The sequence below is a fragment of the Triturus cristatus genome, chromosome 12, assembly GCF_964204655.1.
Source record: "Triturus cristatus chromosome 12, aTriCri1.1, whole genome shotgun sequence".
Taxonomy (NCBI): Eukaryota; Metazoa; Chordata; class Amphibia; order Caudata; family Salamandridae; genus Triturus; species Triturus cristatus.
Window position 1 is genome coordinate 521,198,885 of NC_140595.1, and position 27,902 is coordinate 521,226,786.

A 27,902-nucleotide genomic window follows, 5' to 3' on the forward strand; every position below is an offset into this window, starting at 1 on the left:
CATGGATACCTACATTAGTTAAAGCCCACACAAAAGCTGTTGACCCGTAGAGGCATAGGAAAAGTCTGAAAGTATAAAGTGGACGGATGGTTCATTATATCTAATCTAAGATCCACAGTATAGATATTTTAATTATATTTGGGTCCCCAATCAATAAAGTGGGATGTCCCATAGGGGCAAACCCCAAGTCTATTAACAGGAATCTGGATCACTGTAAATATCCAGGTAATTTTATCTGAACTCTCACGCATTTGTCAGGCCCGCCAAGGTGTTATCTACTTACCTTGGTGTGAATAGATCATCCGTGATGAAGCATGCCACCATACTATGCGGGTGGGGTGACACATCCATCTCTTTTTAAAACATGCTGCTGACTTGAAGGAGTAAACAAATTGTTCACTTTATTAACCTAAGCACCTGTTGTGTGCTTTAATATGCTGGAAGGCTATTTTACTAGAAGTATTCCATTTACATATGAATGGCCTCTTGGGACTAGACCAAATCTAAGAGTGTTGTGCAGGTGGATGGATAAGGTTATCAATGATATTCTAAGGGATATGTGGAAGACAAATCGTTCAGTGATGCTCTGAACCTGTAAAAGCAGGACGTTTGGCAACACTGACCCCAAGCAACAGTGCCATGGACATGAAGTGATAGAAATCCTTTATCACAGTTAGAGGACCCTCACCCAGTAAAGATAATGCTAATGAAAGGTTATATAAGTCTACGTGTGTCCTCCTTTTACAATGCTCAGACTACACCCAGAAATCTAACAGATCTTGAGATTTCCAACTTTCTCCATCCTTAATTGTATCTAGTATGAAAATGACATGGAAAATGCTTATGCATCAGTTCAATTGTACTTTTATGTTTTTGTATTTTCCCAAAGACACACACTCCCACTACACCTACACCAATTTTAGCGATATTCCCTTCCAGTTCCTGTACTTGACAAGGGTACATTGGGACTTTTTCCAGGGTACGAATGGGCTGAGAAAAGACTTGTGAATACTCAGAAACAACTATGTTTGTAGAAGAATTACTCACAAGAAAATATAGGTGAAAAATGTTGTTTTTATGAAGTGGAAAAGTACGTTTGCGGTGTTTCTATAGCACAAACCCAAAGGAGAAGAGAAGAAAGTCAAAGGCACAGATACAGTCAATGAGTGACTGGAGGGGTGACTGGGATTAGGTTATGCTGATAGATCTGGGGATGTCACTCCAGATACTAGGCGCATAGATGGACAAGGCTTGTTGTTTTGTTTTTTTCTGCACTTCATCTTCATGTCTAATAATGATCTGGCTGTAGGTGTGCCGAGATCCACCAGTGATGGTGAGCTTGGTAGCCCAATAAATGCGGTGCTGGTCATGATGGCTTTTTGAAGCTGATGCAACTGGTTAGAAAGTTGACTCCTACTTGCAACAGGAGCAGGTAAAGTTCCATCAGGGAAGGGGTGATCTAGTCATATTTCATTAGGCAATCGGTGAGGCATACTACAATCTGTAGGATGTTGTACTAAAGTCACTTCCTAGGAGGACTGATTCTACTTTCTTTAGTAAAGAATTCTGGTACGAGGATGTCTTGGTTTTCTTTGCAATATATTCCTTGAGGGCGAGGTTGGTGGCCAGGCTGAATCCATGTGCTTTAGTGCTTGGTGAAATTTTGGTTTTGAATCCTTCCTGATTCATGCAATTGATCAAGGTTTGGGCCAGTTGTTGCTGGTTGGTTCTGGTAAACAGCCGACATTTTGTTTTGGTGGGGTTGAACTCCAGGTAGGTGCTGAACATCCAAGTCTGTTTAAAGTGCAGGAAGTGTTTCTGGTCTTGAGAAGTAGAGTTGTCTTTTTTACTATCAATAAAACATGTTATTTTCACGTGTAAGCCAACCTTCAAAAGCAAATAGTTTTGAGGACCAGCCCCATGCTGTGATTCAGGATTTACACTGTATAACGTCAAACTAACATTTTTGCATTCCTATATGAGACTTAAGAGTGTAACAAAGTTAGTGTACCCGACATTACATGTTTCATTTAATTTCTATCCATCAATTTCAGGATTTTTCAATACCCCCACACGCAGATATTATTTTGAGCACCAAACCCGGGAATTAAGCTTTTTTAGTCTTTATAATTGCATTGTATTGTAGAATTGTATCTCAATTTCCTTCCTCTAGTGAGGTATCAGATAATTTTCTGGATAGTAAAGTAAGAAGCTACTCAAGTTCAATTGGCCGCACACTGCTCGTCACACCAGCAAGTTGCCCCAAGGAACTGTGGTCAATGTAGTGGCGACGGCGAGTATGCCTATGCCACGGTGTGTATAAAAAAATATGTGTCGCATTAGCCATCCCTGGACACGTGTTTCGAGGTAGTTGCCTCTCGTCAGCAGGGAGCAGGTAAGTGTAAAGGGGTGCCGCATGGACTGCCAAAAATTAAAAACAGGTAGAGTACCTCTCATGGCGCGTAGGTGCTGATCCAGGACTCGTCAGCCCGGTGGCTCAAGGGAGCCGTAATATATCAAGTTCAATTGGCCGCACACTGCTCGTCACACCAGCAAGTTGCCCCAAGGAACTGTGGTCAATGTAGTGGCGACGGTGAGTACGCCTATGCCACGGTGTGTATAAAAAATATGTGTCGCATTAGCCATCCCTGGACACGTGTTTCGAGGTAGTTGCCTCTCGTCAGCAGGGAGCAGGTAAGTGTAAAGGGGTGCCGCGTGGACTGCCAAAATTAAAAACAAGCTACTCGGTTTGTTTTGCATGTTAAGCAGAGACTAGGTTTCATTGTGTGGCCTATCTGGGAGTCATTTCGGTGTGTCTGTGAAATTCATATGTGTGCCCCTAACATTTTGCAGCAAATGTGTGGGGTTTCCTAGGTATGGTATGAAGCTGACGTAAGTAGGACAGATAGAATTGTGTTTGCATATGCTCACTTATGTTGCTTACTGTATTTCTCAGCATTATTTCCTATGACGACTTTTTGGAGAGCTATCCCTCTGATAGTGAGCTATCCATCTGACAGCCACACCTAGGAACGTGTAACTCAATGATATCAACAGATACCATAATTAAATGGATCTATTGGTTCCAGTCTGGAGCAGAGATGCTATGTGCCACAAAAATCCAGAGACATTTTTGTGTGTGGGTCTTCTGCATAGATTTGAGAACCCATTGATATTGGGTAAGTCTGAGGGCCACCCAGGATTAGAGAAGGTAAGTCCCACAGACTCAATTTTTAAATGGGTCTATTGGGCTCCCACACAAGTGGAAGATCTGTGTCCCAGGAAATATTAACAGGCACCACTTCTACATGGCTCAATGCTCTCTATCCAGGATAGGGGATGGTATCCCCTCAGAAATGAACAGCGACTGTTCATACATTAGTCTATGTGGGGTCCCAGGAACACAAAATGCTGTTTCACAGGAAGAATGAAGAAACACCCCATGTGCAAGGCTCTATCAGATCCACCCAGTCGAAGAAGTTATGCTCCCAGGAATAGGACACTTTACTTCGCACACATTTAAAACGCAAGCCATTATCCCGCGTTTTTTACTCCGCAAAAACTTTAGCAATGCAGGGCTTTACAACGCAATCCATTACAACGCATTGACCATTATAATGCAATTTACTATTCTACCTCCACCGGGGCGTTGTAATGGTGAATGCGTTGTAATGGTTTGCGGTGTAAAGCCCTGCATTGTAAAAGTTTTTGCGGAGTGAAAAATGTGGGGTAATGACATGCGTTGTAACGCATGCGGAGTAAAGGATGTTTCCCTGCTCCCAGTAAAATGAATAGACCCAACAGCCACATGGGTGTATGTAGTCCACCCAGAATCAGATGTTATGTCCCAGGGAAAAAAGCAAACATCACACATACATGGGTCTATGAGTTCCACCCAGCAGAAGATGCATTATCCCAAGATATCAGGGAGCCTGAAGGACAGCCCGTATAATCCCCTGGAACCTGGGCTCTCAACTATATACAAAAAGTGTGGTTCCTTAAGGGAAAGATCATGCCTAACAGCATTTAACTTAACACAAGAATGTACTCATCATTTTGGCTTAATTGTATTGACATTTCTTTAAGGCAATTATTTCTCCTACTCTAACCCATGGCAAGCAAAGAACATATAGTATCACTTTATCTTCTATAATAGGCAAACTTTAGTTACCTTTTGAAATTCATTGCTCATTTATTTAAAAAAAAAATCAAAATACAACAACTGTTAACCACATTAAAGTGCATACCGTGTATGTAAACACTGTGCAAAATGCATCACAGTCCATTTTAAGCATTTACGGGGGTGCATGCACATAAATTGTGTCCATTTATACACCCTGAGGTAGTTTGAACAATGATACTCCAAAGGCAAAGTCCATAGGCCAACGTCTGGTCAATATGTAATCAATCCTTATATTCCACTTGCAGTGGCAGCTGGTAGGGAACAGTGGCACGTACTTGGGGGTGGATTTAGAAAAAAAGAAAGAAGAAAAAAGAAGACTTAAGTGCTGCTTTCCGGTCACCAGTCTTTCCTCCATCCTCCCTATTTTCCTGCCACGCAGCAGCACTCAGGCTCCCAGACTCCCCTAGCCAATCACGACACTGCTGTCAACCGAATATAGCATGTTACAACTCATGCTATTACATTGCATTCCTTTACAATGCGGTCGTTGCAACGCGATACCTTTACAACGCAAGTCATTAGATCGACTTGCTGTAGGGGGCGCGCTGGACTTAGGAATAGTATTATAAGTTGTAACGACCGTGTTGTAAAGGAAACACGATGTAATGACCGCGTTGTAAAGGCTGTTTCCCCTGTCAACCGCATGATCGCAGCCTTGTTGTTGGTCTGAGTGGCCTGGTTTGGCGCTCAGACAGGGAATGGGAACCTGTGCATCTTCTCCACCCAGGCTGTGCAAAACATGCTAAGTGCGCATGATGGTTTGGCCGACCCATGACGGATGGCCAAATCACCATGCGCACTGATGGTGCACCAACCACTCGTCCTCCATCTGACTTGATCCCAGCCCCGCCCCGCCTCCACACTAAAAGTAAAATGATAATACATTTATTATCATTCTTTTTTGCACTGCTCAAAGAGCAGTGTGGCGACACTCCTCCACCTTAGCGGAGGAGCTGCCACTGTACCACTTGTTTTTCAGAGTAAACTCCTCAAGCGTTAAAGGTGTTGAGGTGTTTCGGCCTGTGATTTATGGCCTCATCAAGACAAAGTTTACATTGGAGCATGTGAAACATCCTGATCAGGTGTAAAAATAAAATTAAAAGCTGCCAAATTCAGTTATGACGATTATACATTAGAAAAAACAATTGTATCATCTCCTTATAACAGCATCTAGAAATCGTATAACTTATAGCACTGTACATACGAGGCAATAAATGGCTTCCAGGCGTTTGTGAGGTCACGACCTTTTGAAAAACTGGCTAATGTCTCCAGATCTGACGACAAGACAATGGCGATGTGTGATACCCAGTAGTCGCTCATGGTAAGAGCAGCTACTTGGCTTTCTGCCAAAGACTGGCGTCATTTAAGACCACCGTATTCCAAATAAATGGCCGCCAACTGACTGATTATTATTTAAACCATCCGGGGCAACTCAGTCCTCCCATTTTCATACTTGTTTTGGTTTGGCATAAAGTGAAATAAGACGTCCAGACTACACAAACCGTAGAACCCAACCAAGAAACCAGCATTGGCTGATATGTTTGTCTGTGGAGTTCATCCAGGAGCAGAAGACTATATCCCATGAAAAGTGAACCAACCCCTACACAGACAGGTGTCGCGTGGTCTAGAACTGGGTGTGCAGCAATGCTGAGAAATCGACTGGTGCCCCTCATAGAAAGGATTATCCAAAATCAAGGACGCCATTCATGCTGCTGCAACCCAAGGAGATAGACGGACGCCGCACTTTAAGGGTGATTTGGGTCTACCCGAGAGAAAGAGAGACTGCGGAGAGCACGGGGATACATCTAGAGAAGATGGGGTGAGCTGAGGAGAGTTGCAGGGAGTAATAGCCAGTGTTGCTCAGGCACAGGGTCACGCACTTGGTACCAGGGCTGGCTTCAACGCTGGTGGTGCCCAGTGCGCCCCCACACCCTTTGGCTGCCTCCTCAGATTCCTTCACCATCACAGAGCAAAAGAGCCCTTCATCTTTCGAATCATAAGTTGTTGCTAAACACAGGACCCCCCCCTAAGAGGTCAGTGCCCCGTCCACAGGTCAACGCCCAGTGCGACCGTACCATTTGCACTGCCCTAAATATGGCCCTGCTTGGTACTACTTACCCCTCACAGGCCCACACAGGGTGAAAGCTTCCCACACTTTGCAAACACTTATATAGTGTGTGTGTGTGTGCACGAGTTTAAAACTGCCCCAATATGCAAATGTGGATGACTTTTTTTTACCTCTGATTCGCTGATGTGATCCACTCTTATTTTGGTGCTGGGGTGTGGTATTGGGTCTAGTTGATCCTGTAGGGAAGCCGCCCAGCAATCCAGGTTTTTGCAGCTCGGATGGGTGACAATGACAGTTGTACGTTGTTACCAAGCTGTGCATCCCAAATGGGAAGACAGTACCACTCCGGGTAAATACGGCACCTTGCAGTGTCAGTATTTACCAGGGCACAAGTCCTATAATAAGAAGTGGGGGGACTTACAAAATGCAAATTACCCCATGACGTCACGTGCTGAACGTGCCCGGTTGTTTGAGAATTACACTGGGGCACGTTCAGCTTATTTCTGTGGGGGCCAGCTTCTTGGCAGGGGGGACGGCGTCCACCGCACCCTGTGAAAAGAGAGGGGGGACGCCGTGTACCTGCCTGTACCCCCGATTCGAGCCCTGGCACTTACCAACCGTAGAGAGGGTCGGAGCGTGGTCGGACTGGACTATAGGGCAGCTGGCACTGCCAGAAACACTGGTCTGACTGATCAGTGTGTGGGCCTTTTGTTGGCAGTCTGCGGGCATGTTTATGGTCTGGTGGGCAATTTTTACTGTTGATTTCCCTGATATTACTACAACATTGCCTGCAGAAAGCCCATATGCGTACAGTCTTCCATACCTTGCAAAACACCTACATAGCGGATGTGTAGTGTACACGTTCAGAACTGCCACGTTGTGCAAATGTGGGCTTTTTTTGCTCTCTGATTCGCTAATGGGGTCAACTTTTATTTTGTTGCCTGGGCCTAGTTTCTATCCCAGTCCCACCCTGGGCCTCAGTCAGTTTCTGTGGTCACTTTGACACTGGGAATGTGAGATTTTCAGACACTTGATCAAACCTATGTGGTTCTGTCTTTTACCTCTGCCGAGTGAATTAAAGCGCGCTTTCCCATCTCCAGTACCCGATGTATGTGCACGTTGGATTACGTCAGAGGAAACCCCATGATTTTTCGTACATTGTTTTCTAAACAGGTCAGATCCACGCTTTACCTATTAAAAACAGCACACAGCGGCGCGCCTGCGTCAGGAGCACAAGATATGCTTACATGATAACCTGTATTCCTTTTTCCCCTAAACAATGATGCGTCATCACACGGTCCTGTCATGTTTTCGTGAAAGGGTGTTTGAATCCTATAAATAGCGCCAGCGCTGTAGCACTCCGTCGCCAACGGTGAGGCACATGGCAGCTGATGACGTCGATTGTTGCCTGCCTTGGGTTTGAAAGCCTCTGGGGTAAGCTTATCAGCCATGTCACAGCATGTCCTGTTCCTGGCTTGGCGGGAAGTTAATCATTGTCGAGAGCAAAATGTGATTGCACGGTATTGTGGGGGCATCCGATCTGGATGCTATTATTTAAACATGGTTTCTTGTATCATATAGTAAATGAAAATATGAGGTGGATATTTTTTTCACTATTTGATCATTGGGGATAGCAGACATCGCTATGACCCATTTTTCTAGATCACTTCATTTTGAGATATACTGAAGTGACGACCAGTTGTATAGTCCTGTATGGTGGGGCTCAGATCTGAAAACATTTCTCGCGCATATCCACTGCTAATCTTTAAGGTTAAGGGTTTCATTTAGAGTTTGGCAGCTGGGATACTCCATCTCCAACATGGCGGATATCCGGTCTACCTCTGGCACTTGTAATGCAGTGAACGGGACATCCGTCATGTTTTGACAGTGTCCTATATGCCAGAATCTTTTATTTCCTGTTAAGCGTTGCACCCAAAGGCATTTCATCTTCCATGCCTTTCCCATGCTCCACATTCTTCCTTCACGCCTAACCTACGATCTTGGGGTTCACTTCAGCAGCAAAATGTGTCCCTCACTTCCTCTGCCTTCAGCCACCTGTTTAACTGCCATTTTAACAAACTCGAATCTCACCTGCGCGGTGATTAACACACCACTGCTCAGGAAGCTGGGCTGCTGCAGCTGCCTTTCCCGGGTCCTCCGGGATTACTCCTCTCATTCGCTTTAAAGTCCTCGATGTTGAGATCTCGCCTTCTGCGATTTGTCAGCTGTCCCTCTCTGGACGTCTAGGGGGAGCTTAGAGAAGAGAGTAAGGACCTCCGCCGTAGGCACATTTTGAAATCCATCCTTCGCCTTGCTTCACCTAGCCTGCACTGACCAACCTTCCTGCACTGACCAACCTTCCGCTTCCAAAACCAGCACTGCCATGGAGACTCCTCACAACAGTGTACTAATCAGATCTTTCTCTGTTAACGCCTCTTATTTGGAGCTTCCTTCTCCAGAGCTTGCCTCAACTCTGAGAACTTTCAAGATTACCCTCACCTGACCCGGCTTCTTTCATCATGCGGATGAGGGAGGTGATGCTAAGCACAGTAGGATGATCATAACAGAGAAAAAGAAAGCAGAGCAATTTGGATCGATAGTTCAGAGAGACAGTTGGGTTAAGTAATATCTCTTTCATCATGTGAGTTCCCTGAAAAGTTTCTTCTCTAATCTGCATAAATCTAAGATGAGTCTTCTTCCATGGGCAGAGAGTCACAGAGATGTGAGTCTCCTCCCAGAAGCAGTGATTCACAGTAATGTTAGTGTTCTTCCATCACAGGGAGTCTTAAGAGATAGGAGCATCCTTTCATGGCCACAGAGTCCCATATATGTGATTCTCCATCCCTGGGCAGAGAGTCGCTGAGATGTGGTTCTCCTTCCATGGGCAAAGTCCAGAGATGCGAGTCTCCTTCCATGGGCAGAGAGCTGCCCAGATGCGAGTCTCCTTTCATGGGAAGAGAGCTGCACAGATGCTAGTCTTCTTCCATCTGCAGAGAGTCTCAGGAGATGCGAGTCTCCTTCCATGGCCAGAGAGTTGCAGAGAACGGAGTCTCCTTTCATTGGCAGAGAGCTGCAGAGATTCGAGTCTCCTTCCAAGGGCAGGGAGTCGCAGGGATGGGAGTCTCCTTCCATGGGCAGAGAGTCCCATCGATGCAAGTCTCCTTCCATGGGCAGAGAGTCCCAGCGATGCAAGTCTCCTTCCATGGGCAGAGAGTCCCAGCGATGCAAGTCTCCTTCCATGGGCAGAGAGTCCCAGCGATGCAAGTCTCCTTCCTTGCGCAGAGAGTCCCAGCGATGCATGTCTCCTTCCATGGGCAGAGAGTCCCAGCGATGCAAGTCTCCTTCCATGGGCAGAGAGTCCCAGCGATGCAAGTCTCCTTCCATGGGCAGAGAGTCCCAGCGATGCAAGTCTCCATCCATGGGCAGAGAGTCCCAGCGATGCAAGTCTCCTTCCATGGGCAGAGAATCCCAGAGATGCAAGTCTCCTTCCATGGGCAGAGAGTCCCAGCGATGCAAGTCTCCTTCCATGGGCAGAGAGTCCCAGCGATGCAAGTATCCTTCCATGGGCAGAGAATCCCAGAGATGCAAGTCTCCTTCTATGGGCAGAGAGTCCCATAGATGTGGCTCTTCTTCCATGAGCAGAGTTTTAAAGATGTGAATCTCATTCTATGGGCAGAGAGTCACAGAGATGCGAGTCTTCTTCCATGGGCAGAGAGCTGCACAGATGCTAGTCTTCCTCCATCTGCAGAGAGTCTCAGGAGATGCGAGTCTCCTTCCATGGGCAGAGAGTCCCAGAGATACGAGCCTCCTTCCATGACCAGAGAGTTGTAGAGAAGTGAGGCTCCTTTCATGGGCAGAGAGCTGCAGAGATTCGAGTCTCCTTCCATCGCCAGAGAGTCGTAGAGTTGGGAGTCTCCTTTCATCGCCAGAGAGTCCCAGCGATGCAAGTCTCCTTCCATGGGCAGAGAGTCCCCGCGATGCAAGTCTCCTTCCATGGGCAGAGAGTCCCTGCGATGCAAGTCTCCTTCCATGGGCCAAGAGTCCCCGCGATGCAAGTCTCCTTCCATGGGCCGAGAGTCCCCGCGATGCAAGTCTCCTTCCATGGGCCGAGAGTCCCCGCGATGCAAGTCTCCTTCCATGGGCAGAGAGTCCCCGCGATGCAAGTCTCCTTCCATGGGCAGAGAGTCCCCGCGATGCAAGTCTCCTTCCATGGGCAGAGAGTCCCCGCGATGCGAGTCTCCTTCCATGGGCAGAGAGTCCCCGCGATGCGAGTCTCCTTCCATGGGCAGAGAGTCCCCGCGATGCGAGTCTCCTTCCATGGGCAGAGAGTCCCCGTGATGCGAGTCTCCTTCCATGGGCAGAGAGTCCCCGCGATGCGAGTCTCCTTCCATGGGCAGAGAGTCCCCGCGATGCGAGTCTCCTTCCATGGGCAGAGAGTCCCCGCGATGCGAGTCTCCTTCCATGGGCAGAGAGTCCCAGCGATGCGAGTCTCCTTCCATGGGCAGAGAGTCCCAGCGATGCGAGTCTCCTTCCATGGGCAGAGAGTCCCCGCGATGCGAGTCTCCTTCCATGGGCAGAGAGTCCCCGCGATGCGAGTCTCCTTCCATGGGCAGAGAGTCCCCGCGATGCGAGTCTCCTTCCATGGGCAGAGAGTCCCCGCGATGCGAGTCTCCTTCCATGGGCAGAGAGTCCCCGCGATGCGAGTCTCCTTCCATGGGCAGAGAGTCCCAGCGATGCGAGTCTCCTTCCATGGGCAGAGAGTCCCAGCGATGCGAGTCTCCTTCCATGGGCAGAGAGTCCCCGCGATGCAAGTCTCCTTCCATGGGCAGAGAGTCCCCGCGATGCGAGTCTCCTTCCATGGGCAGAGAGTCCCAGCGATGCGAGTCTCCTTCCATGGGCAGAGAGTCCCAGCGATGCGAGTCTCCTTCCATGGGCAGAGAGTCCCCGCGATGCGAGTCTCCTTCCATAGGCAGAGAGTCCCCGCGATGCGAGTCTCCTTCCATGGGCAGAGAGTCCCCGCGATGCGAGTCTCCTTCCATGGGCAGAGAGTCCCAGCGATGCGAGTCTCCTTCCATGGGCAGAGAGTCCCAGCGATGCAAGTCTCCTTCCATGGGCAGAGAGTCCCCGCGATGCGAGTCTCCTTCCATGGGCAGAGAGTCCCCGCGATGCGAGTCTCCTTCCATGGGCAGAGAGTCCCCGCGATGCGAGTCTCCTTCCATGGGCAGAGAGTCCCCGCGATGCGAGTCTCCTTCCATGGGCAGAGAGTCCCAGCGATGCGAGTCTCCTTCCATGGGCAGAGAGTCCCAGCGATGCGAGTCTCCTTCCATGGGCAGAGAGTCCCAACGATGCGAGTCTCCTTCCATGGGCAGGGAGTCCCAGCGATGCGAGTCTCCTTCCATGGGCAGGGAGTTCCATAGATGTGGCTCTTCTTCCACGAGCAGAGAGTTTTAAATATGTGAATCTCATTCCATGGGCAGAGAGTCAGAGATGCAAGTCTCCTTCAAAGGGCAGAGAGTCCCATAGATGTGAGTCTTCTTCCATGGCAGAGAGTTTTAGAGATGTGAATTTCATTCCATGGGCAGAGAGTCTTAGAGATGCAAGTCTTCTTCATTGGGCAGAGAGTTTTAGAGATGTGAGTCTCGTTCCATGGGCAGAGAGTTTTAGAGATGCAAGTCTCATTCAGTGGGCAGAGAGTCTCAGAGATGCAGGTCTTCTTCCATGGGCAGAGAGTTTTAGAAACACAGGTCTTCTTCCATGGGCAGAGAGTTTTAGAGATGTGAGTCTCCTTCCATGGGCAGAGAGTTTTAGAGATGCAAATCTAATTCCATGGGCAAAGAGTCAGAAATGCAAGTCTTCTTCCATGGGCAGAGAGTTTTAGCCATGCAAGTCTCATTCAATGGGCAGAGAGTCTCAAGGATGCGTGACTTCCATGGGCAGAGAGTTTTATAGATACAAACTGTATTCCATGGGCAGAGAGTTTTAGAGATGCCAGTCTCCTTCCATGAGCAGTGATTCACAGTAATGTGAGTCTTCTTCCATGAGCATGGAGTGTTAAGAGATACAAGCATCCTTCCATGGGCGAGAGTCCCAGAGATGCGAGTCTCCTTTCATGGGCAGAGAGCTGTAGGGATGTACCATCCTGTGGCCAAAGGTGTGACGACTGATATTGAATTGGTGGATTGTAAGCTCTGGTGCTAGTGAAACATTGATGCTGCTGATGCAGTGATATCAGCGCTCAGTATCTGGAAAAATGGCACCGATTCAGTTCTCCTTGTGGGCAGAGCGGACCTCCTCTGTTAGTGGAATTTGCCAAGTGTTTTCAGTATCATCGTGTCAGTGAAATTCCTTCAGGAGTGGAATAGTTTGAAGTAGCATGCCCTGGTAAGCAATGTGACATGCTTCATTTCATCACCTTACGCTGCAACCATTACTCCTGAAGACACGTGTGACTGTATATGGATGCAGGTATGAAACCCGTAGGAGATGTGATGAAGCTAGAAGGTTTGCAATGTTTTATTTGGACACTTTCTATCAATTCTTCATCAGTGATGTAGCCCGGAGAAGGCCAATCCTTTAACTGGTGTGCTTCATTGAACTTGTTTAGTTAATATGTTGTGGTCTTTTATATTGAACTTTGCACCAAGGTCAGAAAAGATGCATATTGATGGTCTACCGGTCCTGCTATAGGTTTCTTGCTTGTCACATGGCACTATTCCAGTGCTCTGGAGAGTTTGGACACGTTATTGTCCTACATACACTTGGAGTTGTTTGGCTCTGATGTGTTCCATGATCTTTTAAATGCAAAGCATTTTAGAAATAGGTATGTAGTTTCAGTGACTCAGACCAGCTTTCTGTTTTGTTTTAAAATTAACTAAATTATTTAATGTGTATGATTTCCATAGTGTTTTTTAATCCTGATTGGTATTTAGGCGCTTTATGCAGAACTCCGTAACTTGGTGTGTAGATTGGAACCTTGCAAGTAAGGCCGTCGCCAAAAAGCGAGTATAGGATGAGTAGGAAAGTGAGAGCGAGGGTGGCAGGGAGTGTAAAAGGGTGCAAGGGTGGGGTTTCGGATTGTGGGGAATCATACTAAGCTTGGCACAAAAACACGTTCACACTTGCAGAATGACTTGCAAGCTGCAATCAAAGATCATTAGCTATTTTGGCTTATTTGAGAAGTATTGAACCAGACCCTTAACCCCTTCGGTGCCACGCCCTTTCCCCCTCCTGTGCCGGGCGTTTCCCACGCGGGTGGGTTTCATGACGAGACTATCTCGTCATGGGCACAGAAGAGGTTAACAAAATGTGCCTTGTGAATTAGTTGCAAGATTTCGGGCTGAGGCCTGAGCACAGCTTTTACTTCAGCCAGTCAATGGCCATGGGTCAGTTGTGTTTGCGCTGTTAACACTTGGCTCACTTTTTTTTATTTTTAACTCTTTTTTAATAACATTTGTATCATACAACATATACGGCATGTTGAGCTATAATTTAGCATCCAGCAGATAAAATCTGTTACAATTATCCATTAGCTTACATATTGGAGATATTTCACATTGTTGTCGTTTTTACGACTCCATCCTAATGAAGGGGGGGGGGGGGGGGGACGAGACCTGGGAGGCCTCCACGCTACTTTTCCACCCCCTATGTTCTCTCGCAACCCCAGCCTCAAAGACCCTGATAGGCCTGCCAACACCCCCACACTTTCTTTCACTTCCCGCTACACCCCCTCTTCACTGACTTCTTAAGCGGTGTGGAGTGAGACTCACGCCACAGTGCACGGAAGCTGGGTTAGCAGAGGGCAGAACAGGCTTGTGATGCTTCTGGATAAACTGTTTCACACTACAGCTGTTGAGGACGTTGTTGAGGCCAGTGGATAGAGTAGGAGAGACATTTGTCTCAGGTCCTGTTGGGGATCTTAGTGCAAACGATTGACCACTGTATCTGGAAGCAGCCTCTGGGGTCCCAAGGCAGGATGTCGCCCTCTAGAGCAGAGGTCTTCAGTGTGTAGGGCGCAACCCCCAGGGGGGCAGTGGAGTCCTGGGAAGGAGGTCGCATTTCCAGTCCTCTCTTCTGCCTGGAACCTAAAACATGTGCTCTTCCTTATGGAAACCGTGATGCTTCATTCCGGTCCTTAAAATGCTTCTGCTGAAGTTAATGGAGTCTGAAAGGAAGAGGCTGGGCAGACAGGTACAACAATCCTTTGTGCCAGGGGGCCTGAATGAAAAGCAATCGAGCGTTATGAGTTAATCTGCAAATGTAAAGGGTGCTTGGGAGCATTTCTGGCTTTAATTGCTTTGCGATGGCAAATATTTGGTTTTGTTTTGAGTGGTATTAGGATGAGTTAACAACTGTGCTGTGAAGTGCATGCTTTTAGTCGTAATTTACACAGCGCTTAGTACCCCTGAGGGGGTGCTGAAGGGACAGTTGTGCAAAAACAAAATACATTACTAATGGTCCGGTATTACTAAAATCTACATTTTGGAAGCTCCATTTTATCCTAAAACTATTTGCACAGCTTGTAACAGTCTATTTTATAATGTGTGTAATGCAAGAATAAAATAATGACTTACACATTCACAGTGCTTTCTGTCACAGGCTGTGACCTCATAGCACTAAAAATAGACAAGTCACTATTCTCCACTGCACCAACCAAATTTAATTCTGTGGCTCCCTGGTATATCTATACACTGCATTAACTAATAGAGGTTTCATAATGTACTACAGTGCATTACCTCCCGAGTAACAACTTTTTAAAATACATTTTTAATTTAAGCCACCCATTATTTTATATGTAGCTACCTGATGTTAAAAGACCTGATAAAAGACCTGATAAATGGCCATTGGGGCTGATTCATGAGAGGCTTGCGCTGCCTAAATGTAACTTTTTTTTAAGCTCCGCTGGCACAAGCGTCTCATTCATATCTATAAGGAGACGTAAAGTCACCCTGCATAGCTTTTCATGGACTCCTACATATGGAGTAAGACAGAGCAGTGCAAGTCGCTGCCTTGCCTTAGTCTGTCAAGTTGGCGTTCCATGTGCATTGCGGTTGGTGTTCCCACGCAACACACCCATGGATTTTGATGCTGCCCCAGATTTCCAACACCTTGTAAACCTAGGGCAGAGACAAAACCTTACACCTCCCCACAGCAGGCGTACAAGGAGAAATGTTTTCATTTCTCATCTTTTTTGCCTCTTTCCATTTGTGTTGCATTCTGCAGCTCAAATAGAAAGAGGAAAACCCCTCTCGGATTGTTTTTGTGCAGGAAGGTAATCCTTCCTGCACAAAAACAATCCTGCCTACATTGGCGCTAGGCAGCAATTTGTGCGTCAACGCAGGGGTACAGGACAGGCATGGACCATATTTCAATCATTCAGGGTTTTTTTAAAGCACGCTACTCACCTATGAGGGTCTCAAGGTTGCCGAGGGGGGAGGGGGCTTTGGGGAGTGCAGCTCCGGTCAACCAAAGAGCAAAAAGAGCATATTTCATAAATACGGTGCATTCCTGCCCTTTCACGTTGGCACAGGCCAGCGCAGCAAGACTTGCGGGGCTGCTCTACGCCAATTCCTCATAAATGAGCCCCTTTGTTATAAGCCACACCTTTGACCACACTTCCACGCTCACTGACCTTTGTTTGATAAACACTTTTTAATATTATTTCCCCAATGTAAAAATTATTTGCTGTGAGAATTGAGAGCGTTTATGGTTGTCGATAGGTGTCATTGATGAGGAGGACCAAGTTCTAGAAAGTTTTGTCAGGAGGGGGTCCTTACGCCTAAAAAATCTTGACAGGGGGTCTCTGCATCAAATCGTTTGGAAACCTCTGCTGTAGAGACACAGACTGTGATCACAGTGATCCCGGAAGATTCCAGAAAGGGACAGAATGATGGCGTTGTGTGCACCTATTGTTCCACCAATCAGCTGCATGTAGCGCTGTCACTCTTACAGTTCTACTGGTGCGCCTGCTAGCTGCTCAGAATAGCCATAATTGGCTCAGTTGTTCCATGGATTTACTCATTTCACGCAGGTCAGGCACAGAAAGCGGTGTCATTCTAACACTCTGCTCACAAGCACTCGTTAACCCTTTGTGGCAGCTCCATACCTCATAGGCTCGCACTGCTGCTGGTCTTGTTCAGTAAGTGGCGATTACCCTGAGCCATCCTCCTTTGAATACTGTTATACCTGCGTCAGGGACATACAGGTGAGCTTTAAACTTTACATGTCCTCTGAGCCAACCATAGCTATTTTGCTTGCTGTGCCGACAAAAGCGAAAAAAGGATGTGCAAAAACAATTTTAAAAAGCAATACTGATAAATGTAATAGTTTGGGCATTTTTATAGTCAAAAAGCTTTTCGGTTTCAGAAATACTCACAAAACAGTGTGGCCACAAGAGTGTGGCGTGTAAGCTTCCCTCACAAACAGAGCAGCTGCAACACCGTGGCAACAATGCAAGCTCCTATTATACATGGGCAGGGACTCTCTCTCTCTCTCTCCCTCACACACACACACTCTCTCTCACATACATACACTCACACACCATTTCTCTGTCTGTCTTTCTCTCTCTCACACACACACGCGCATACACATGCGCACACACACACATACAGACACACAGCTCAGATTATTCTTATATTCTTTGGAGGGGTAGGAGTCTTTCAACTGGCTGGAAGCATCCACAATGGGTAATGGTGGCAACATCAGGGCAGTCACCCAGAATTTCAGCTGTGCCTTGTCTTACCTAATTGGGCTGAGGTCAAGATCTCCTCCTCGGAGAAGAGCCTGGACCTCTGCCCTGCTTGCGGGGGCTCCAGTTGAACCTTCTTGAGGCGCCTCTTGTGGGAAGGTATCCCCCATCTTTCAACCACCGGTAGCATTATCTGATACGTTTGCAGAATTTCTTATAAGGAACCTTAAAACCAGGTGCTCCAGTAATGGCCGTGAGCACATTATGAGGTTTCAAGCAAACTAATGTTTTAAAAAATTATACTAGCGATGACGGCAGGTAATGTTTGCGCGTATTATATTTAATAAAATATTTAACAAATTGATCTCTGTCAGTCGCACATTTTAGATATCAGTTGGGGTGTGGGGACCCAGTGGTGCAGCTAGGCTTGCCATAAAATGGGAATCTGCTTCCAACACCAAAGGCTTGGCGAGCAAGTGGCTTGTTAAACCTTAATTCAAATGTCAACATTTCCATTTGCACCCTTAAGTGTAACACCATATTTTTCTTGTGTGCAGGCCCTGGTGTGGTAAATCCGATGACTTCTATGGGATATTCCTTTTCTTCACCGAAAAGGGACTGGAGAGAGAGGTAGGTAAAATACTGTAAAATGTGTTAGAAGATGGGTTCTTGGGCCTACAAAATGCAATTTGGCAACGTATTCGTATTTTAGCATGAACACTAAGCAGATTATTATTAGGATGGCTGTTTATATTCTTAAAATACTTTTTTACATAATTGTCATTGTAATGTTTTGAAAGAGCACGACCCCATTTCCCGAGGTCTCCGCCAAGCCGAGAGGAAATCAGCATATTCTGCATTCCAGTTTCAAGTCCTTTTGTAAATATTATGTAGTGTGAAAGTTAAACCCCGAATGCTTTATGGCCGGCATGCTCTGCAGTCTGGTGGTCGTCTTGCAGAAGCTTCACACATGCGGTCCAGTCTAGCCCTTGAAACTACATCAAACAAGTGTGCTTTGCAGGACAGTGAGAAATGCAGTGATGCTGTTATAGGGCGCGCTGCCCTATAACAGACATGGATGTCAACTGACGTCAGGGTTTCAGGTTTTTTTCTCAAGTAGACGTGCAGGCATTCAGGGCTGGTGTCACACTAAAAGCATGGACAGCTGTACATTCACACAGATGACGCCTATGTTTCATACAGGCGGCTATCGATATTTAATTTATTTAGCCGTCTCCTGCCTAAAATCGCCTCTGTTCCAATTTTAGTTAATGGGGAAAATAAGGGCCAACATGCTTTTTCATTATCTCCCTCTTTCCTGCTTCGAAATGTTGGCATGTATGCCTTGTTAACCTACATTATTGCAATGTTTGGATTTTCTCAGACTCTACAAGAGTTGTTTTTGTAATCGCATAATTTAGGAAGCCCAGTGAAAATGTACTTTTAAAGGACGTCTAGGATCATACACTCTTTCCTTTTTTTTTGTGGGAGTTACAAGGGGTGGTAAATTGTGGGCAGAACCCCACAATCGTTTGCCTGCCTCCTTATTTCAGTATCCGACCCATGACCATGAATGGCATTGAGAGCAGGGAGAAAGTCTTGTATTTTGTAACTTTACCGTGCAATACGTGTCATACCCACTAGCACATAATTATAGGCACAGATTTAGAAAGTTGGCCAATAGCAACTCTGATTATGTTATGATATCTTTGGCGGGTATGTTGTTTTCAACCCACTGGCCGTTTTCGGCCAATGTAAGATAGGCACTAGGTGTTTTAAGTATTAAAGGCTGAATGGAGATGTAGAGGGCCATTCTGCCCCTATGTGAGGGCCACTGACGTCTCATAAACCCTGATGACTGGGCAGAGGGGAAGGGATAAATAAAGTGGCACTGGACCAATTGAGGTCCACTCCCAGACCAGAGTCCGATGTGTCTAGTGTGCCTGTGCTCAGACTGTCGTGTGGGCCAGCCATATTACACTGGTGATGAGGATCAGAGCATCCTACATATACATCCGGCTGATGGCTCAATGCCACTGCAGTCTGCCCACGTTCATCTGCTGTTTAGACGACCACCCGTCGTCCCCCAGCCCGACAGGAAGGCAAGTGCCGGCACGGCATACATGGCGTTCATGGGCTGAGGGACAGTTAGCGGCTCCAGCTGACACAGTAGAGCCCCTCCCTGATACCGGGAAGCGGAAGAATGGAACATCCCCATAAGTGTGAAGTGCATCCCCGTGTGACTTACAGTTGCCACCGCACCCGCCCTTTGCTGCTTCGGACCTCAGGGCCCTTTACAATAACAATACAAGATAATGGTATTTTCTGTCTGGTACACCCATAAGAGTGCCCCCAACAGATGCTTTGCTATCACTGCACTTCCCCACACCAGAAATGCAGAGGAGCATAAACAGCTGGTCTGTTTTATCATCACCTGGACACTGGCATGTCCGACAACCCACAGGCCACACAAGCCAAGCCACCAGAACTACTGCACAAGCTTCCCCTGTCTGGCAGGGCTACGACACATCATGTCCACAATAGACTATATCATTGCGGACCTCAAAGGGTCAATGGTTTTCAAAGCTTGATCTGAATGCAAGTTAATCGGGCTACTCCTAGACCCGGCCAGCGGGTACATAACCTATACAACACATCTGGCGTTAAGAGGGTACAAGCGTCTCAACCTCGGAATATCCTCAATAACCAAGGCATGGCCAACAGCTGCAGCAGATTTGTGCCCAAATTAGCCAACCTGTGGGAGCCCCTGAGAGTGCTGAGAAAGACCAATGCCTGTTGGGACTGGAGAACCCAGGCAAAAGAAGCATTTAACATCATCAAAAAAGCACTGCTCTGTAACACCACATTGGCATATTTCTACCCCCAAAAGACATGGAACACATCATAGATGAGTGTTTTGTAGGGCTGGGTGCTGTTCTAGTCCAAGAACACGAATGAGGGTTTCTGACGCCAATCTCTTTTGCAAGAAGGGCGCTGACCCTCTCTTAGACCCGTCCCAAATTGAGCTTGAATGCCTGGCTATTAAGTGGACGGATCATCACGTACACCTCTTGTTCTATGGGGTGAGTTAAGAGTTGTAATGGCCCACAAGCCACTTGTCTGCCAGAACATCTCAACACCACCCACTGAGGTGGGTGGTTCAGCTTCAGCAATACAACTTCACTTCACTCTACAGACTAGGGGTCAGCAACCCCACAGATTTGCGGCACCTGCAAATACCCAGCCAAGAGACAATCTCACCAGGTGATGAAACCAAAGACTACATTTGCCTGATCGCACAGGGAGCATATCCCAAAGACATGACTCTGGATGAAATCATCACTGCTTCTTGGGAAGACATATGTTTACAGAAAGCTGTGAAGGCAAATCTACAACACAGGTAGAAAGACTGCCTGCAGGACTCCCAGTCATGAAACTCAGTCGATAAACCAATGCTCATGCCACTGTGACGAGAAGGAGGACCTGAGTGCCACCATTGAAGAGCTTCTCCTGCAAGCATGATGCATCATGATACCTCAAACACTCCAAAAGAGGGTAGTGAAGTTGGCACACCAAGGCCACCTGTGGTTGCCAAAACAAAGTCACAGCTGGGGGAGAAACTGTGGTTTAGTGGTGGATGAGGAAGTAGAGGACATGGCAAAAGTATATTACACCTCTCAGCTGACCAGGGACGCAAGTTGCCCAGCCCCATCCTGACTGAAGACCCATGAAAGACTCTCTGGACGAATGTCAGCATACACTTTGGCAGCTTCCCAGATGGACAATTAACCTTGGTGCTCGTGAATGGATGCACTAAGTTTCCAGTGATTGAGCTTATGGCGTCAACATCTTTTCACAAGGTGTGCCCTTCACTGGAAATTTTTTTTGCTACTTTTAGGTTGGCAACAGAAATTAGGACAGTATTCTTTCAGGGGCAAAGGCAGTGACCGGCTGCTCTGGACATTACCACAACTCAATACCAACGAAGACAGGCAAATGAGATTGCGAGTCAGAACTGAATGACCGAAGACTCCCCTATAAGCCCTGGAGACCAAGTGCTTATCCGAGACAAGTACACAAGGTGGAAGGTTCAAATATATTTTGTGATGGGTCCGTGGAGACTCGAGGAGGTCAAAGGCACAATGGTTTTTGCATTCTTGGGAGGGGAAAAAGTGACCCTCAATGTTTCATGATTTAAAAGATACCTCCTTTGGAAACCACGAAGAACAATAGCAGGGAGATGCCAAGTGTCAATGAAAGCCCTTCCACTGGGAATAAAATTGCATAGTGCCCCACCAGAGTTTGGAGACAGATTGCCGATTTCAGTGGACACAACCCAGGAGCAAGGAGATGCCCCCCGGCGGAATCAGGCCCCTCTGCTGAAGGACAAGTCGCTAACAGCCCTCTGACAAGACTCCAGAGCCAAAGGTACCACTTGAGACCCAAACAGGCCTCCATCCAAGCATTACTGGACTATGTATGCTGCACTTACAAAGAACCCTGGGAATCACCACAGGTGCAAAGGACCTAACCAAAGTAGGAAGTGATGTAGAGAGCCAACCAAACCCCTACGTGAGGGACACTCATGTTGCTTGCCCCCTAATGACTGAGCGCAGACAAAGGGATAAATTAAGGGGAGCGGGGTCCACTTCAAGATATTAGTCATCTTTCATGGGCTCCCCCTGTGTATTGTGTGGGCCTGCTACGTTACAGGTGGGTTGTATTGAGGTATTTGTGCAGAGCTATGTATAAGCTCTTCAATACAGTTCTGTCTTGGTGGCTTTCCTGAATTGGTTTTGTTTGTCTTCTTTATACAGACTGCTAACAAAGCAGTGCTAGCCAGCACAGGGGCACCATCTGCTGGGAGGGTGGGGGTCGTGCCAGTTTTCCCTTGAAGCTTTAAGCCAACAAAATTAAATAGACACCCACCCCAGGATGTCACATCACAATACAATGCTAGACACAGTTGCCAAGGAAGGCTGGCTTTGATCCGGAGCCAAGCAGGGCAAGAGAGGCGGCTGATCAGATAGATCTGAGGCGCCTCGCCAGCTGCTGACTTGGAAGGAGGCCATAGAAGGAGGACTTGGAGATAGAGTGGCCTGCTTCAGTGGGCAGTTGGCATATTCAAAGAGTCCTTGCAGGGCTTTAAGTGGGATGAAAGAACTGGGGGGAGGTCTCTCAAAGGGGTGTGGCCTATGTAAATAAGGGCGTGGTTTAAAAACACCTAAGCTAAAAACCTGTGCTTAGCATAATGTGTGACCCGACTGGTATTTTGCGGTTTCTGTCATTGCATCCAGATATATAAGACAGCAAGTAACATTATATCTACAACAAGCCAGGACTTTTGGCTTTGCAAATGGTTGTTAGTTGCATAAGATAAATAAGCAACCCTTATGGCTTTGTTGTATATAATATTGAAAATGCTTCAGTTCTGAAATGATGAGACGACTGTGAAAGAACTATAACGAGTCTCTTTGAAGTTACCTCAAAGGCAGTCAAAGGTGGTACTGCTGCAGAGGTAAGAACTTTTTTCATACTGAGGGTGAGGGCAAAAATGTAGAGCCTGATAGAGACCCGTCTCAGCACCTGCTTTTTAGAAAAGCCGGAGCAGAGCACCAGCAGAACCCGGCCCACTTAAAGCCCTGAGGCCTTGTATAAAAAACATGTTAATGCGGCTGGGAGCTGAATCCCCGGGGAATGGTGGTGTTGGGAAACATGGCTTATATTGTTCTGCTCTATTTAAAACAGATAAGCGTGCAGAAAACAAAATGCAGCCATAACTTGCCCTGTTATTCAGTCATGAACACAATGGTACAAATGCACCTTTATACATGTACATGTGAATAGGATACACCAGTTTCCTCAACCCAGGAGAGGATGTACTGTAACGACCAGAGCTGGATCCAGGTTCGCGTCTGTGTCGCTCAACATCCTGTGAATCTGGGCAAATCAATTAATCTCCCCGTGCCTATCAAAACTGATTGTATCCTTGTGTAATGTAACTGGTGCTCATGTACAGCGCCCTATATCTTTGGGTCGAGTTTGCATTATACAAAACTGCAAGAAAAAAAAACCCATATCTAAATCCCTATAATTATCGCAGTAGCAGCTGCTACCGGACGGGGTGGTGGGGCAGGGAGGGGTGGTAGTGGAAAGAAACAAAGAGGACTTACCTGAAACGGACATGCGGTTGCCTCCCCTCCGTCCTCTTCATCTTTTGGTCTCCAATACTGGTCGGCAGCAGCAGGAGGCACACAGGCTTTCCTGAGCCAATCTGAGCGCCGTAGTCGGCGCTCAGACGAGGACAGGGAGACTTTGCATGTTCCTCACCAGGCTGCGTAATGATGCAAAGTGCGCATGACTGCTTGGCCGGCCCAAGAGCACCGGCCAAGCTATTATGCGCACTTAGGGAGTGAAAACCACTCCTCCCCCAGCGATGCCCAGCCCCACGAGCCACTGACTTCCATAGGAAAAATACAGTGATAGTAACAATAGGTTATTATCATTGTTTTTTTCCTATTGAGCAGTGGGGCGACGCTCCTCCGCCTTAGCAGAGGAGCCGCCACTGCAAAGAGATCGCTTAAAGTTGCTGCTGCAGATCTCCTTTAAAGGCCACTCTTCATTCTTAAATGTTTTTGTGTTAAAGTTTGAGTTGTTCCTCCAGCAGTAAACCTTCTTTGAATGTATATCTTTTCCTTGCAGTATCGCACCATCGCTATTCCGAAGATCCGGAATTATTTTGTCTGCGCCACTTTTGTGCTCCTCTGTATATTTTTGATACAAATTTTAATCATGCCAAGGTACGTAAGCTTGTTGTTCTCCTAATACCAAACTGTTATGAATATTTTATGTCTGGCTTCTAATAATGTTTTAACGTACAAATGGCACTGTTCAAAAAGCTATTAGGCGTTTCAGTGTGAATCACTGTCAAGTGGAGTAAAGGGAAGCAAGTTTACACCCACAAGGCACTCTGTTCCAAGATGGCAGAAGTCAGATAAGATGATTAAAAAAAAGTTTTTGGAGATGTTATGTTAGATGGCATGGTGTGAGCAATGCAAATTTAAACACAAAAACGTTTTTAAAGTATCAGGAACTATCCCAGTGTAAAATATTGTTTGCACTGGACGAAAAGTTAATCTCTATAGCACCCAAGGAGGTTGCATTACACACTATGGGTTTCGTGTTTGTAAGTTCTTGCCACAAACAATCACATTTCACTTGGCACCAATGCTTTGGTGCTGTTCGCACGTGATGACACGTCGTATGGCCAATTATCCCGTTGCGAAGTAAATCATACATGAACGTGACAAGGAAAGGCATTTTGTAGGGCCTAATGGCAGGAGCTGCCTATTCTTTAACCGGGGCACCCAGTTTGAACCCAGCCTTTGCTCAACATCGTGAGCAAATCACTTAACCTCCCAGTGCCTTAAAAAATGTATAACGTCTGGCGCTCACGTTAAGCGCTCTGACGCCCTTAGGCCAAGTTTACACTATATAAATACTGCAAAAATAAATATTCTCTAGAGTTCCAGCATATTGTTAAGGCGTTATGTGAAGGTTTGTGTGGGATCACAATATAGGATTTTATCAAAAATGGCCAAATTCTCCAAAGGATAAAGGGTAATAGAAGTGTATACCAAATAACGTAAATCCACTGCTCCTTTCCAGCTTTTGACCCTTTAAAGCTCTTTCTGCCATTCATTGTGTGCCATCGATGATCATCCCGCCTGGGCCACTGCTAATCATTAATGCCCCCTTTCTTTCCCTCTTAGGACTGCTGCGCTGGGAATTTCCTTTGGCATAGTCGGAGCAATCGTTTTACTTATTTTATTTCTATGCTCTGCTGATAAATTCCAGGTAGGTAAACAGATGAAAACAGGCACGTCTTTGAGGCACCTGTGTGTTCTTTAAATTGTTGATGCACAAGTTCAAAGGTCATGCCGTGCTTTCAGAATGCTTATGAGAAGGCCCTTCTGCATCATTTGCGCCACAATGAAGGGGTAGTGCCTCTTGACTCATGGTATTCTAAACCCAAGGCTTATTTTTCTGGTTCTTCTTTAAGTTCCCATAGTTTTTCCAGTATGATTTGCCCCCAAGAGAAAATTACCCCCATTCCATTTACAAAACAAGCATTTGCAATGCAATAGGTCTCGCATTTATACGAGTTTTAGTATTGACATTGTAAATGACAATGCCTTTTATTTTTGTTTTCGTTTTGAAACATAAATAAGAGTAATTTACAATGCTAATAGCTTAAACTCGTGTAAATGCGAGACCTATTGCATTGCAAATGCTTGTTTTTTTTGCTCCCAAGCTGTTGAACACTGGTATTGGAGGCACCTTGTTTGTATTTGCAGCGCACCATGCGTGCTTTCGCTTTGAGGGGAGTGCTGTGCGAGACAGCAGCTTCTATTTTAAGTGAAAGTGCGTCTGGCACGCTGCAAAAACAAACAAACGGCCGCCCTTGTCCCCATCAGTATTAATAACAAAAATAGTGCTCACCCACTAGATAAAGCAGACCGTGTAACGAGCCAAGTAAAAGGTCCAGTCCTTATGGGCGGTAACAAATGGAGACTAGGCGGTACCAAGGAGGGACTAACAAGCCTCCTATTGTATCAGAAGCCAGTGTTTACGAAGGACAATGACACAAGCCAATAAAAAATATGGGCGGAGAGTGGGCGGAGCTTCCAGTGCATACTCTACTACCACATGCCTCGCAGAGCGAGTAGCGCATGCGCTCTGTCAGTAGGCTCGACCTAAAAACCAGAGGATCTGATGCAGGTGACCCACAGCAGATACCTGCCCAGATAGAGTCTAGGGCATCATAAGTGGGGAACAGCCACAGCTATTTACACTAGGACCGCTTTTTTTTAGAGCCCCACTACGCTTTTGCTAAAAGTATGTATATATTAGGGGTGGGTGAAACATTCTTACTCTGCCAGCTGAGTTCGCAGAGTTTTGCCCACTCCATGCGGAGTGTAGAGTTCCGAAAAACTTAGCAAAGTGAAGCAAAGCAGAGTTTTTTCTCTGGAGCGGCTCGCCAAGGGTAAGTTGGCAAGTGCTCGCGAGAAAAAAATCACATGTTAGACCTCCCAGCGAGATTTCTCATCACTGGCAGTCACAGCAAGTAGCGACTGCTCGCATTGAGAAATCTGCCATTCACGTTGAGAAAGCTGCTGCTCGAGTAGAATGTCTACTCGAGCGGCAGAGAGCAGCAGTGCCCTCTGGTGCGACGCGTAATGCCGTTCGTGTTGATTTTACAGCATGGAACAAACTCCAGGCACTAGAAATCAGTGCGAACAGTGCGACTTAACAGACTCCGCTGTTGGCAGAACTCCGTGGAGCGCTGCAGTGTTTTTCTGGCACTTCGTGGAGTAGAATTCCGCAAACTCGGCCCAGGTCTAGTACATATAACAAAAGCATAGTTAGCCTGCTTTTGTGATATATTGTCAATGAGGCAGCTAACCTCTAGGTGTCGAACCTGACAAGGTTCGCATTGTGTTTGTAACCTGAGCCCCAGTCTTGATCTGCAAATGTTGTTGTCTTATATGGCAACATTAGCTGTGTAAGTATACAACACCTCTAGAATTTCTTGTGCATTAAGAAAACAGGTAGCAGAATTGCTGCACAGTTGCTGTAAAAAATAAGCCAGTTTTCCTTAGGCGCTCATCAAACTTTATTTAAAATTGCTCCAGTAAATATGTAGAATAATCGTTGGAAGCCTACACAGAAAACAGTTTTCCTTGGGTTTGGGATCTAGAGTGTGACACGAATATGGAGAGTGGACTCAAAGCAGAAAAAACGGGGGAATGAGGTTAATGGAGTTGATATAAGTAGAGAATGAGCTTAATTGTGATCCTTCGGAGAGAACTGAGCCAACCAGGTGGCTTGTCACAACTTGCTGTAAGTAGATTCATAGCTGCTAAGTTTCCCAGGTCCAGGCTTGATGTGCAACTCCAGACCAGATGTTTTCCTTTACATTCTAGAACTTATAGTCCTGTTTTCTAGTGGAATAAATAAGAGAACAACTCCCAGACTTAAAAGAAAAAAAAGCAGCTGGTGTATTTTTTTTAATGCTGCAGTGGCATTTTTTTTTAGTTCAGAAGAAAAGTTTATTAAAGGTAAAGAGGTGATAATATACAGTACATATTACTGATATAAAAAAAAAAAAAAACAATACATCATATACATATTCCAGCATGAATATACGAGTGAGAAGAAGAAAATTTAAAAACACAGCAAAAAGATAGTCCGGAAGAACACAATGCATATACAGTTGAAAACTAGAAAAACATCAAGGAAAATCAAGGGAGTTTAAGTACTTCCTGCTGAGAAGGGACTGCTAAAGAGTGTTTCAATGCACATTTATCAAAAAGTGTTGTGACAGGTAACCATAACTGAATTCGCTTCATGGCCATTTGTAAAGGAAACAGGAGAAATGTATCCAGTCTGTGATTATGACATACATCATACCACCAAGTTTTGTAAGAAATCTTCGTGAAATCTTTCCAATTTCTGGTTATCTGCTGAAAAGCAACTGCTATTAGTAAATCAACAATTTTAACATTAATTTCGCAGCTATCCCAAATTGGGGAAAGGCTGCCCAGAAAAATGTCCTTTACAAAGAACGGGGCTTTTGTGCCAAAAATTAAGTTAATTTGAGACCAAACCTGTTTCCAAAACGTATATACAAGTGAACATGAAAAAAGCATATGAAACAAATCAACATCAGGAGATGCGCAAGACCAAAAATAATCTTGTACAGTGGAGAATCTTTTATTTAAGGTGTGAGGAGAGAATAAAAGCCTATTGTAGATGTAAAACAGTGTGTGTGTTAAACTAGCTGTTCTGGAGGTTTTAGGTATTTTAGTCCAAATCTTATTCCACAATGGCGGGGACCATACTACACTAAAATCTCTCTCCCAAGCGAGTTCAGTCTTAGATGTTTGTCTAGGTAGACCTTTGGA

At 46.1% G+C, this 27,902-nt stretch overlaps 1 protein-coding gene across 4 annotated transcripts in view; it reads left to right on the forward strand.

Moving 5' to 3' along the window:
• The window catches only part of ADCY7 (adenylate cyclase 7), a 621,989-nt gene that overhangs the window by 521,786 nt on the left and 72,301 nt on the right, over nt 1-27,902 (forward strand). For all 4 annotated transcript variants that reach the window (XM_085639173.1, XM_085639172.1, XM_085639171.1 and 1 more), the window contains 3 exons: nt 17,493-17,565; nt 23,638-23,735; nt 24,708-24,792. In XM_085639173.1, the coding sequence (XP_085495299.1) occupies nt 17,493-17,565; nt 23,638-23,735; nt 24,708-24,792 (256 nt within the window). The remainder of the gene's footprint in view (nt 1-17,492; nt 17,566-23,637; nt 23,736-24,707; nt 24,793-27,902) is intronic.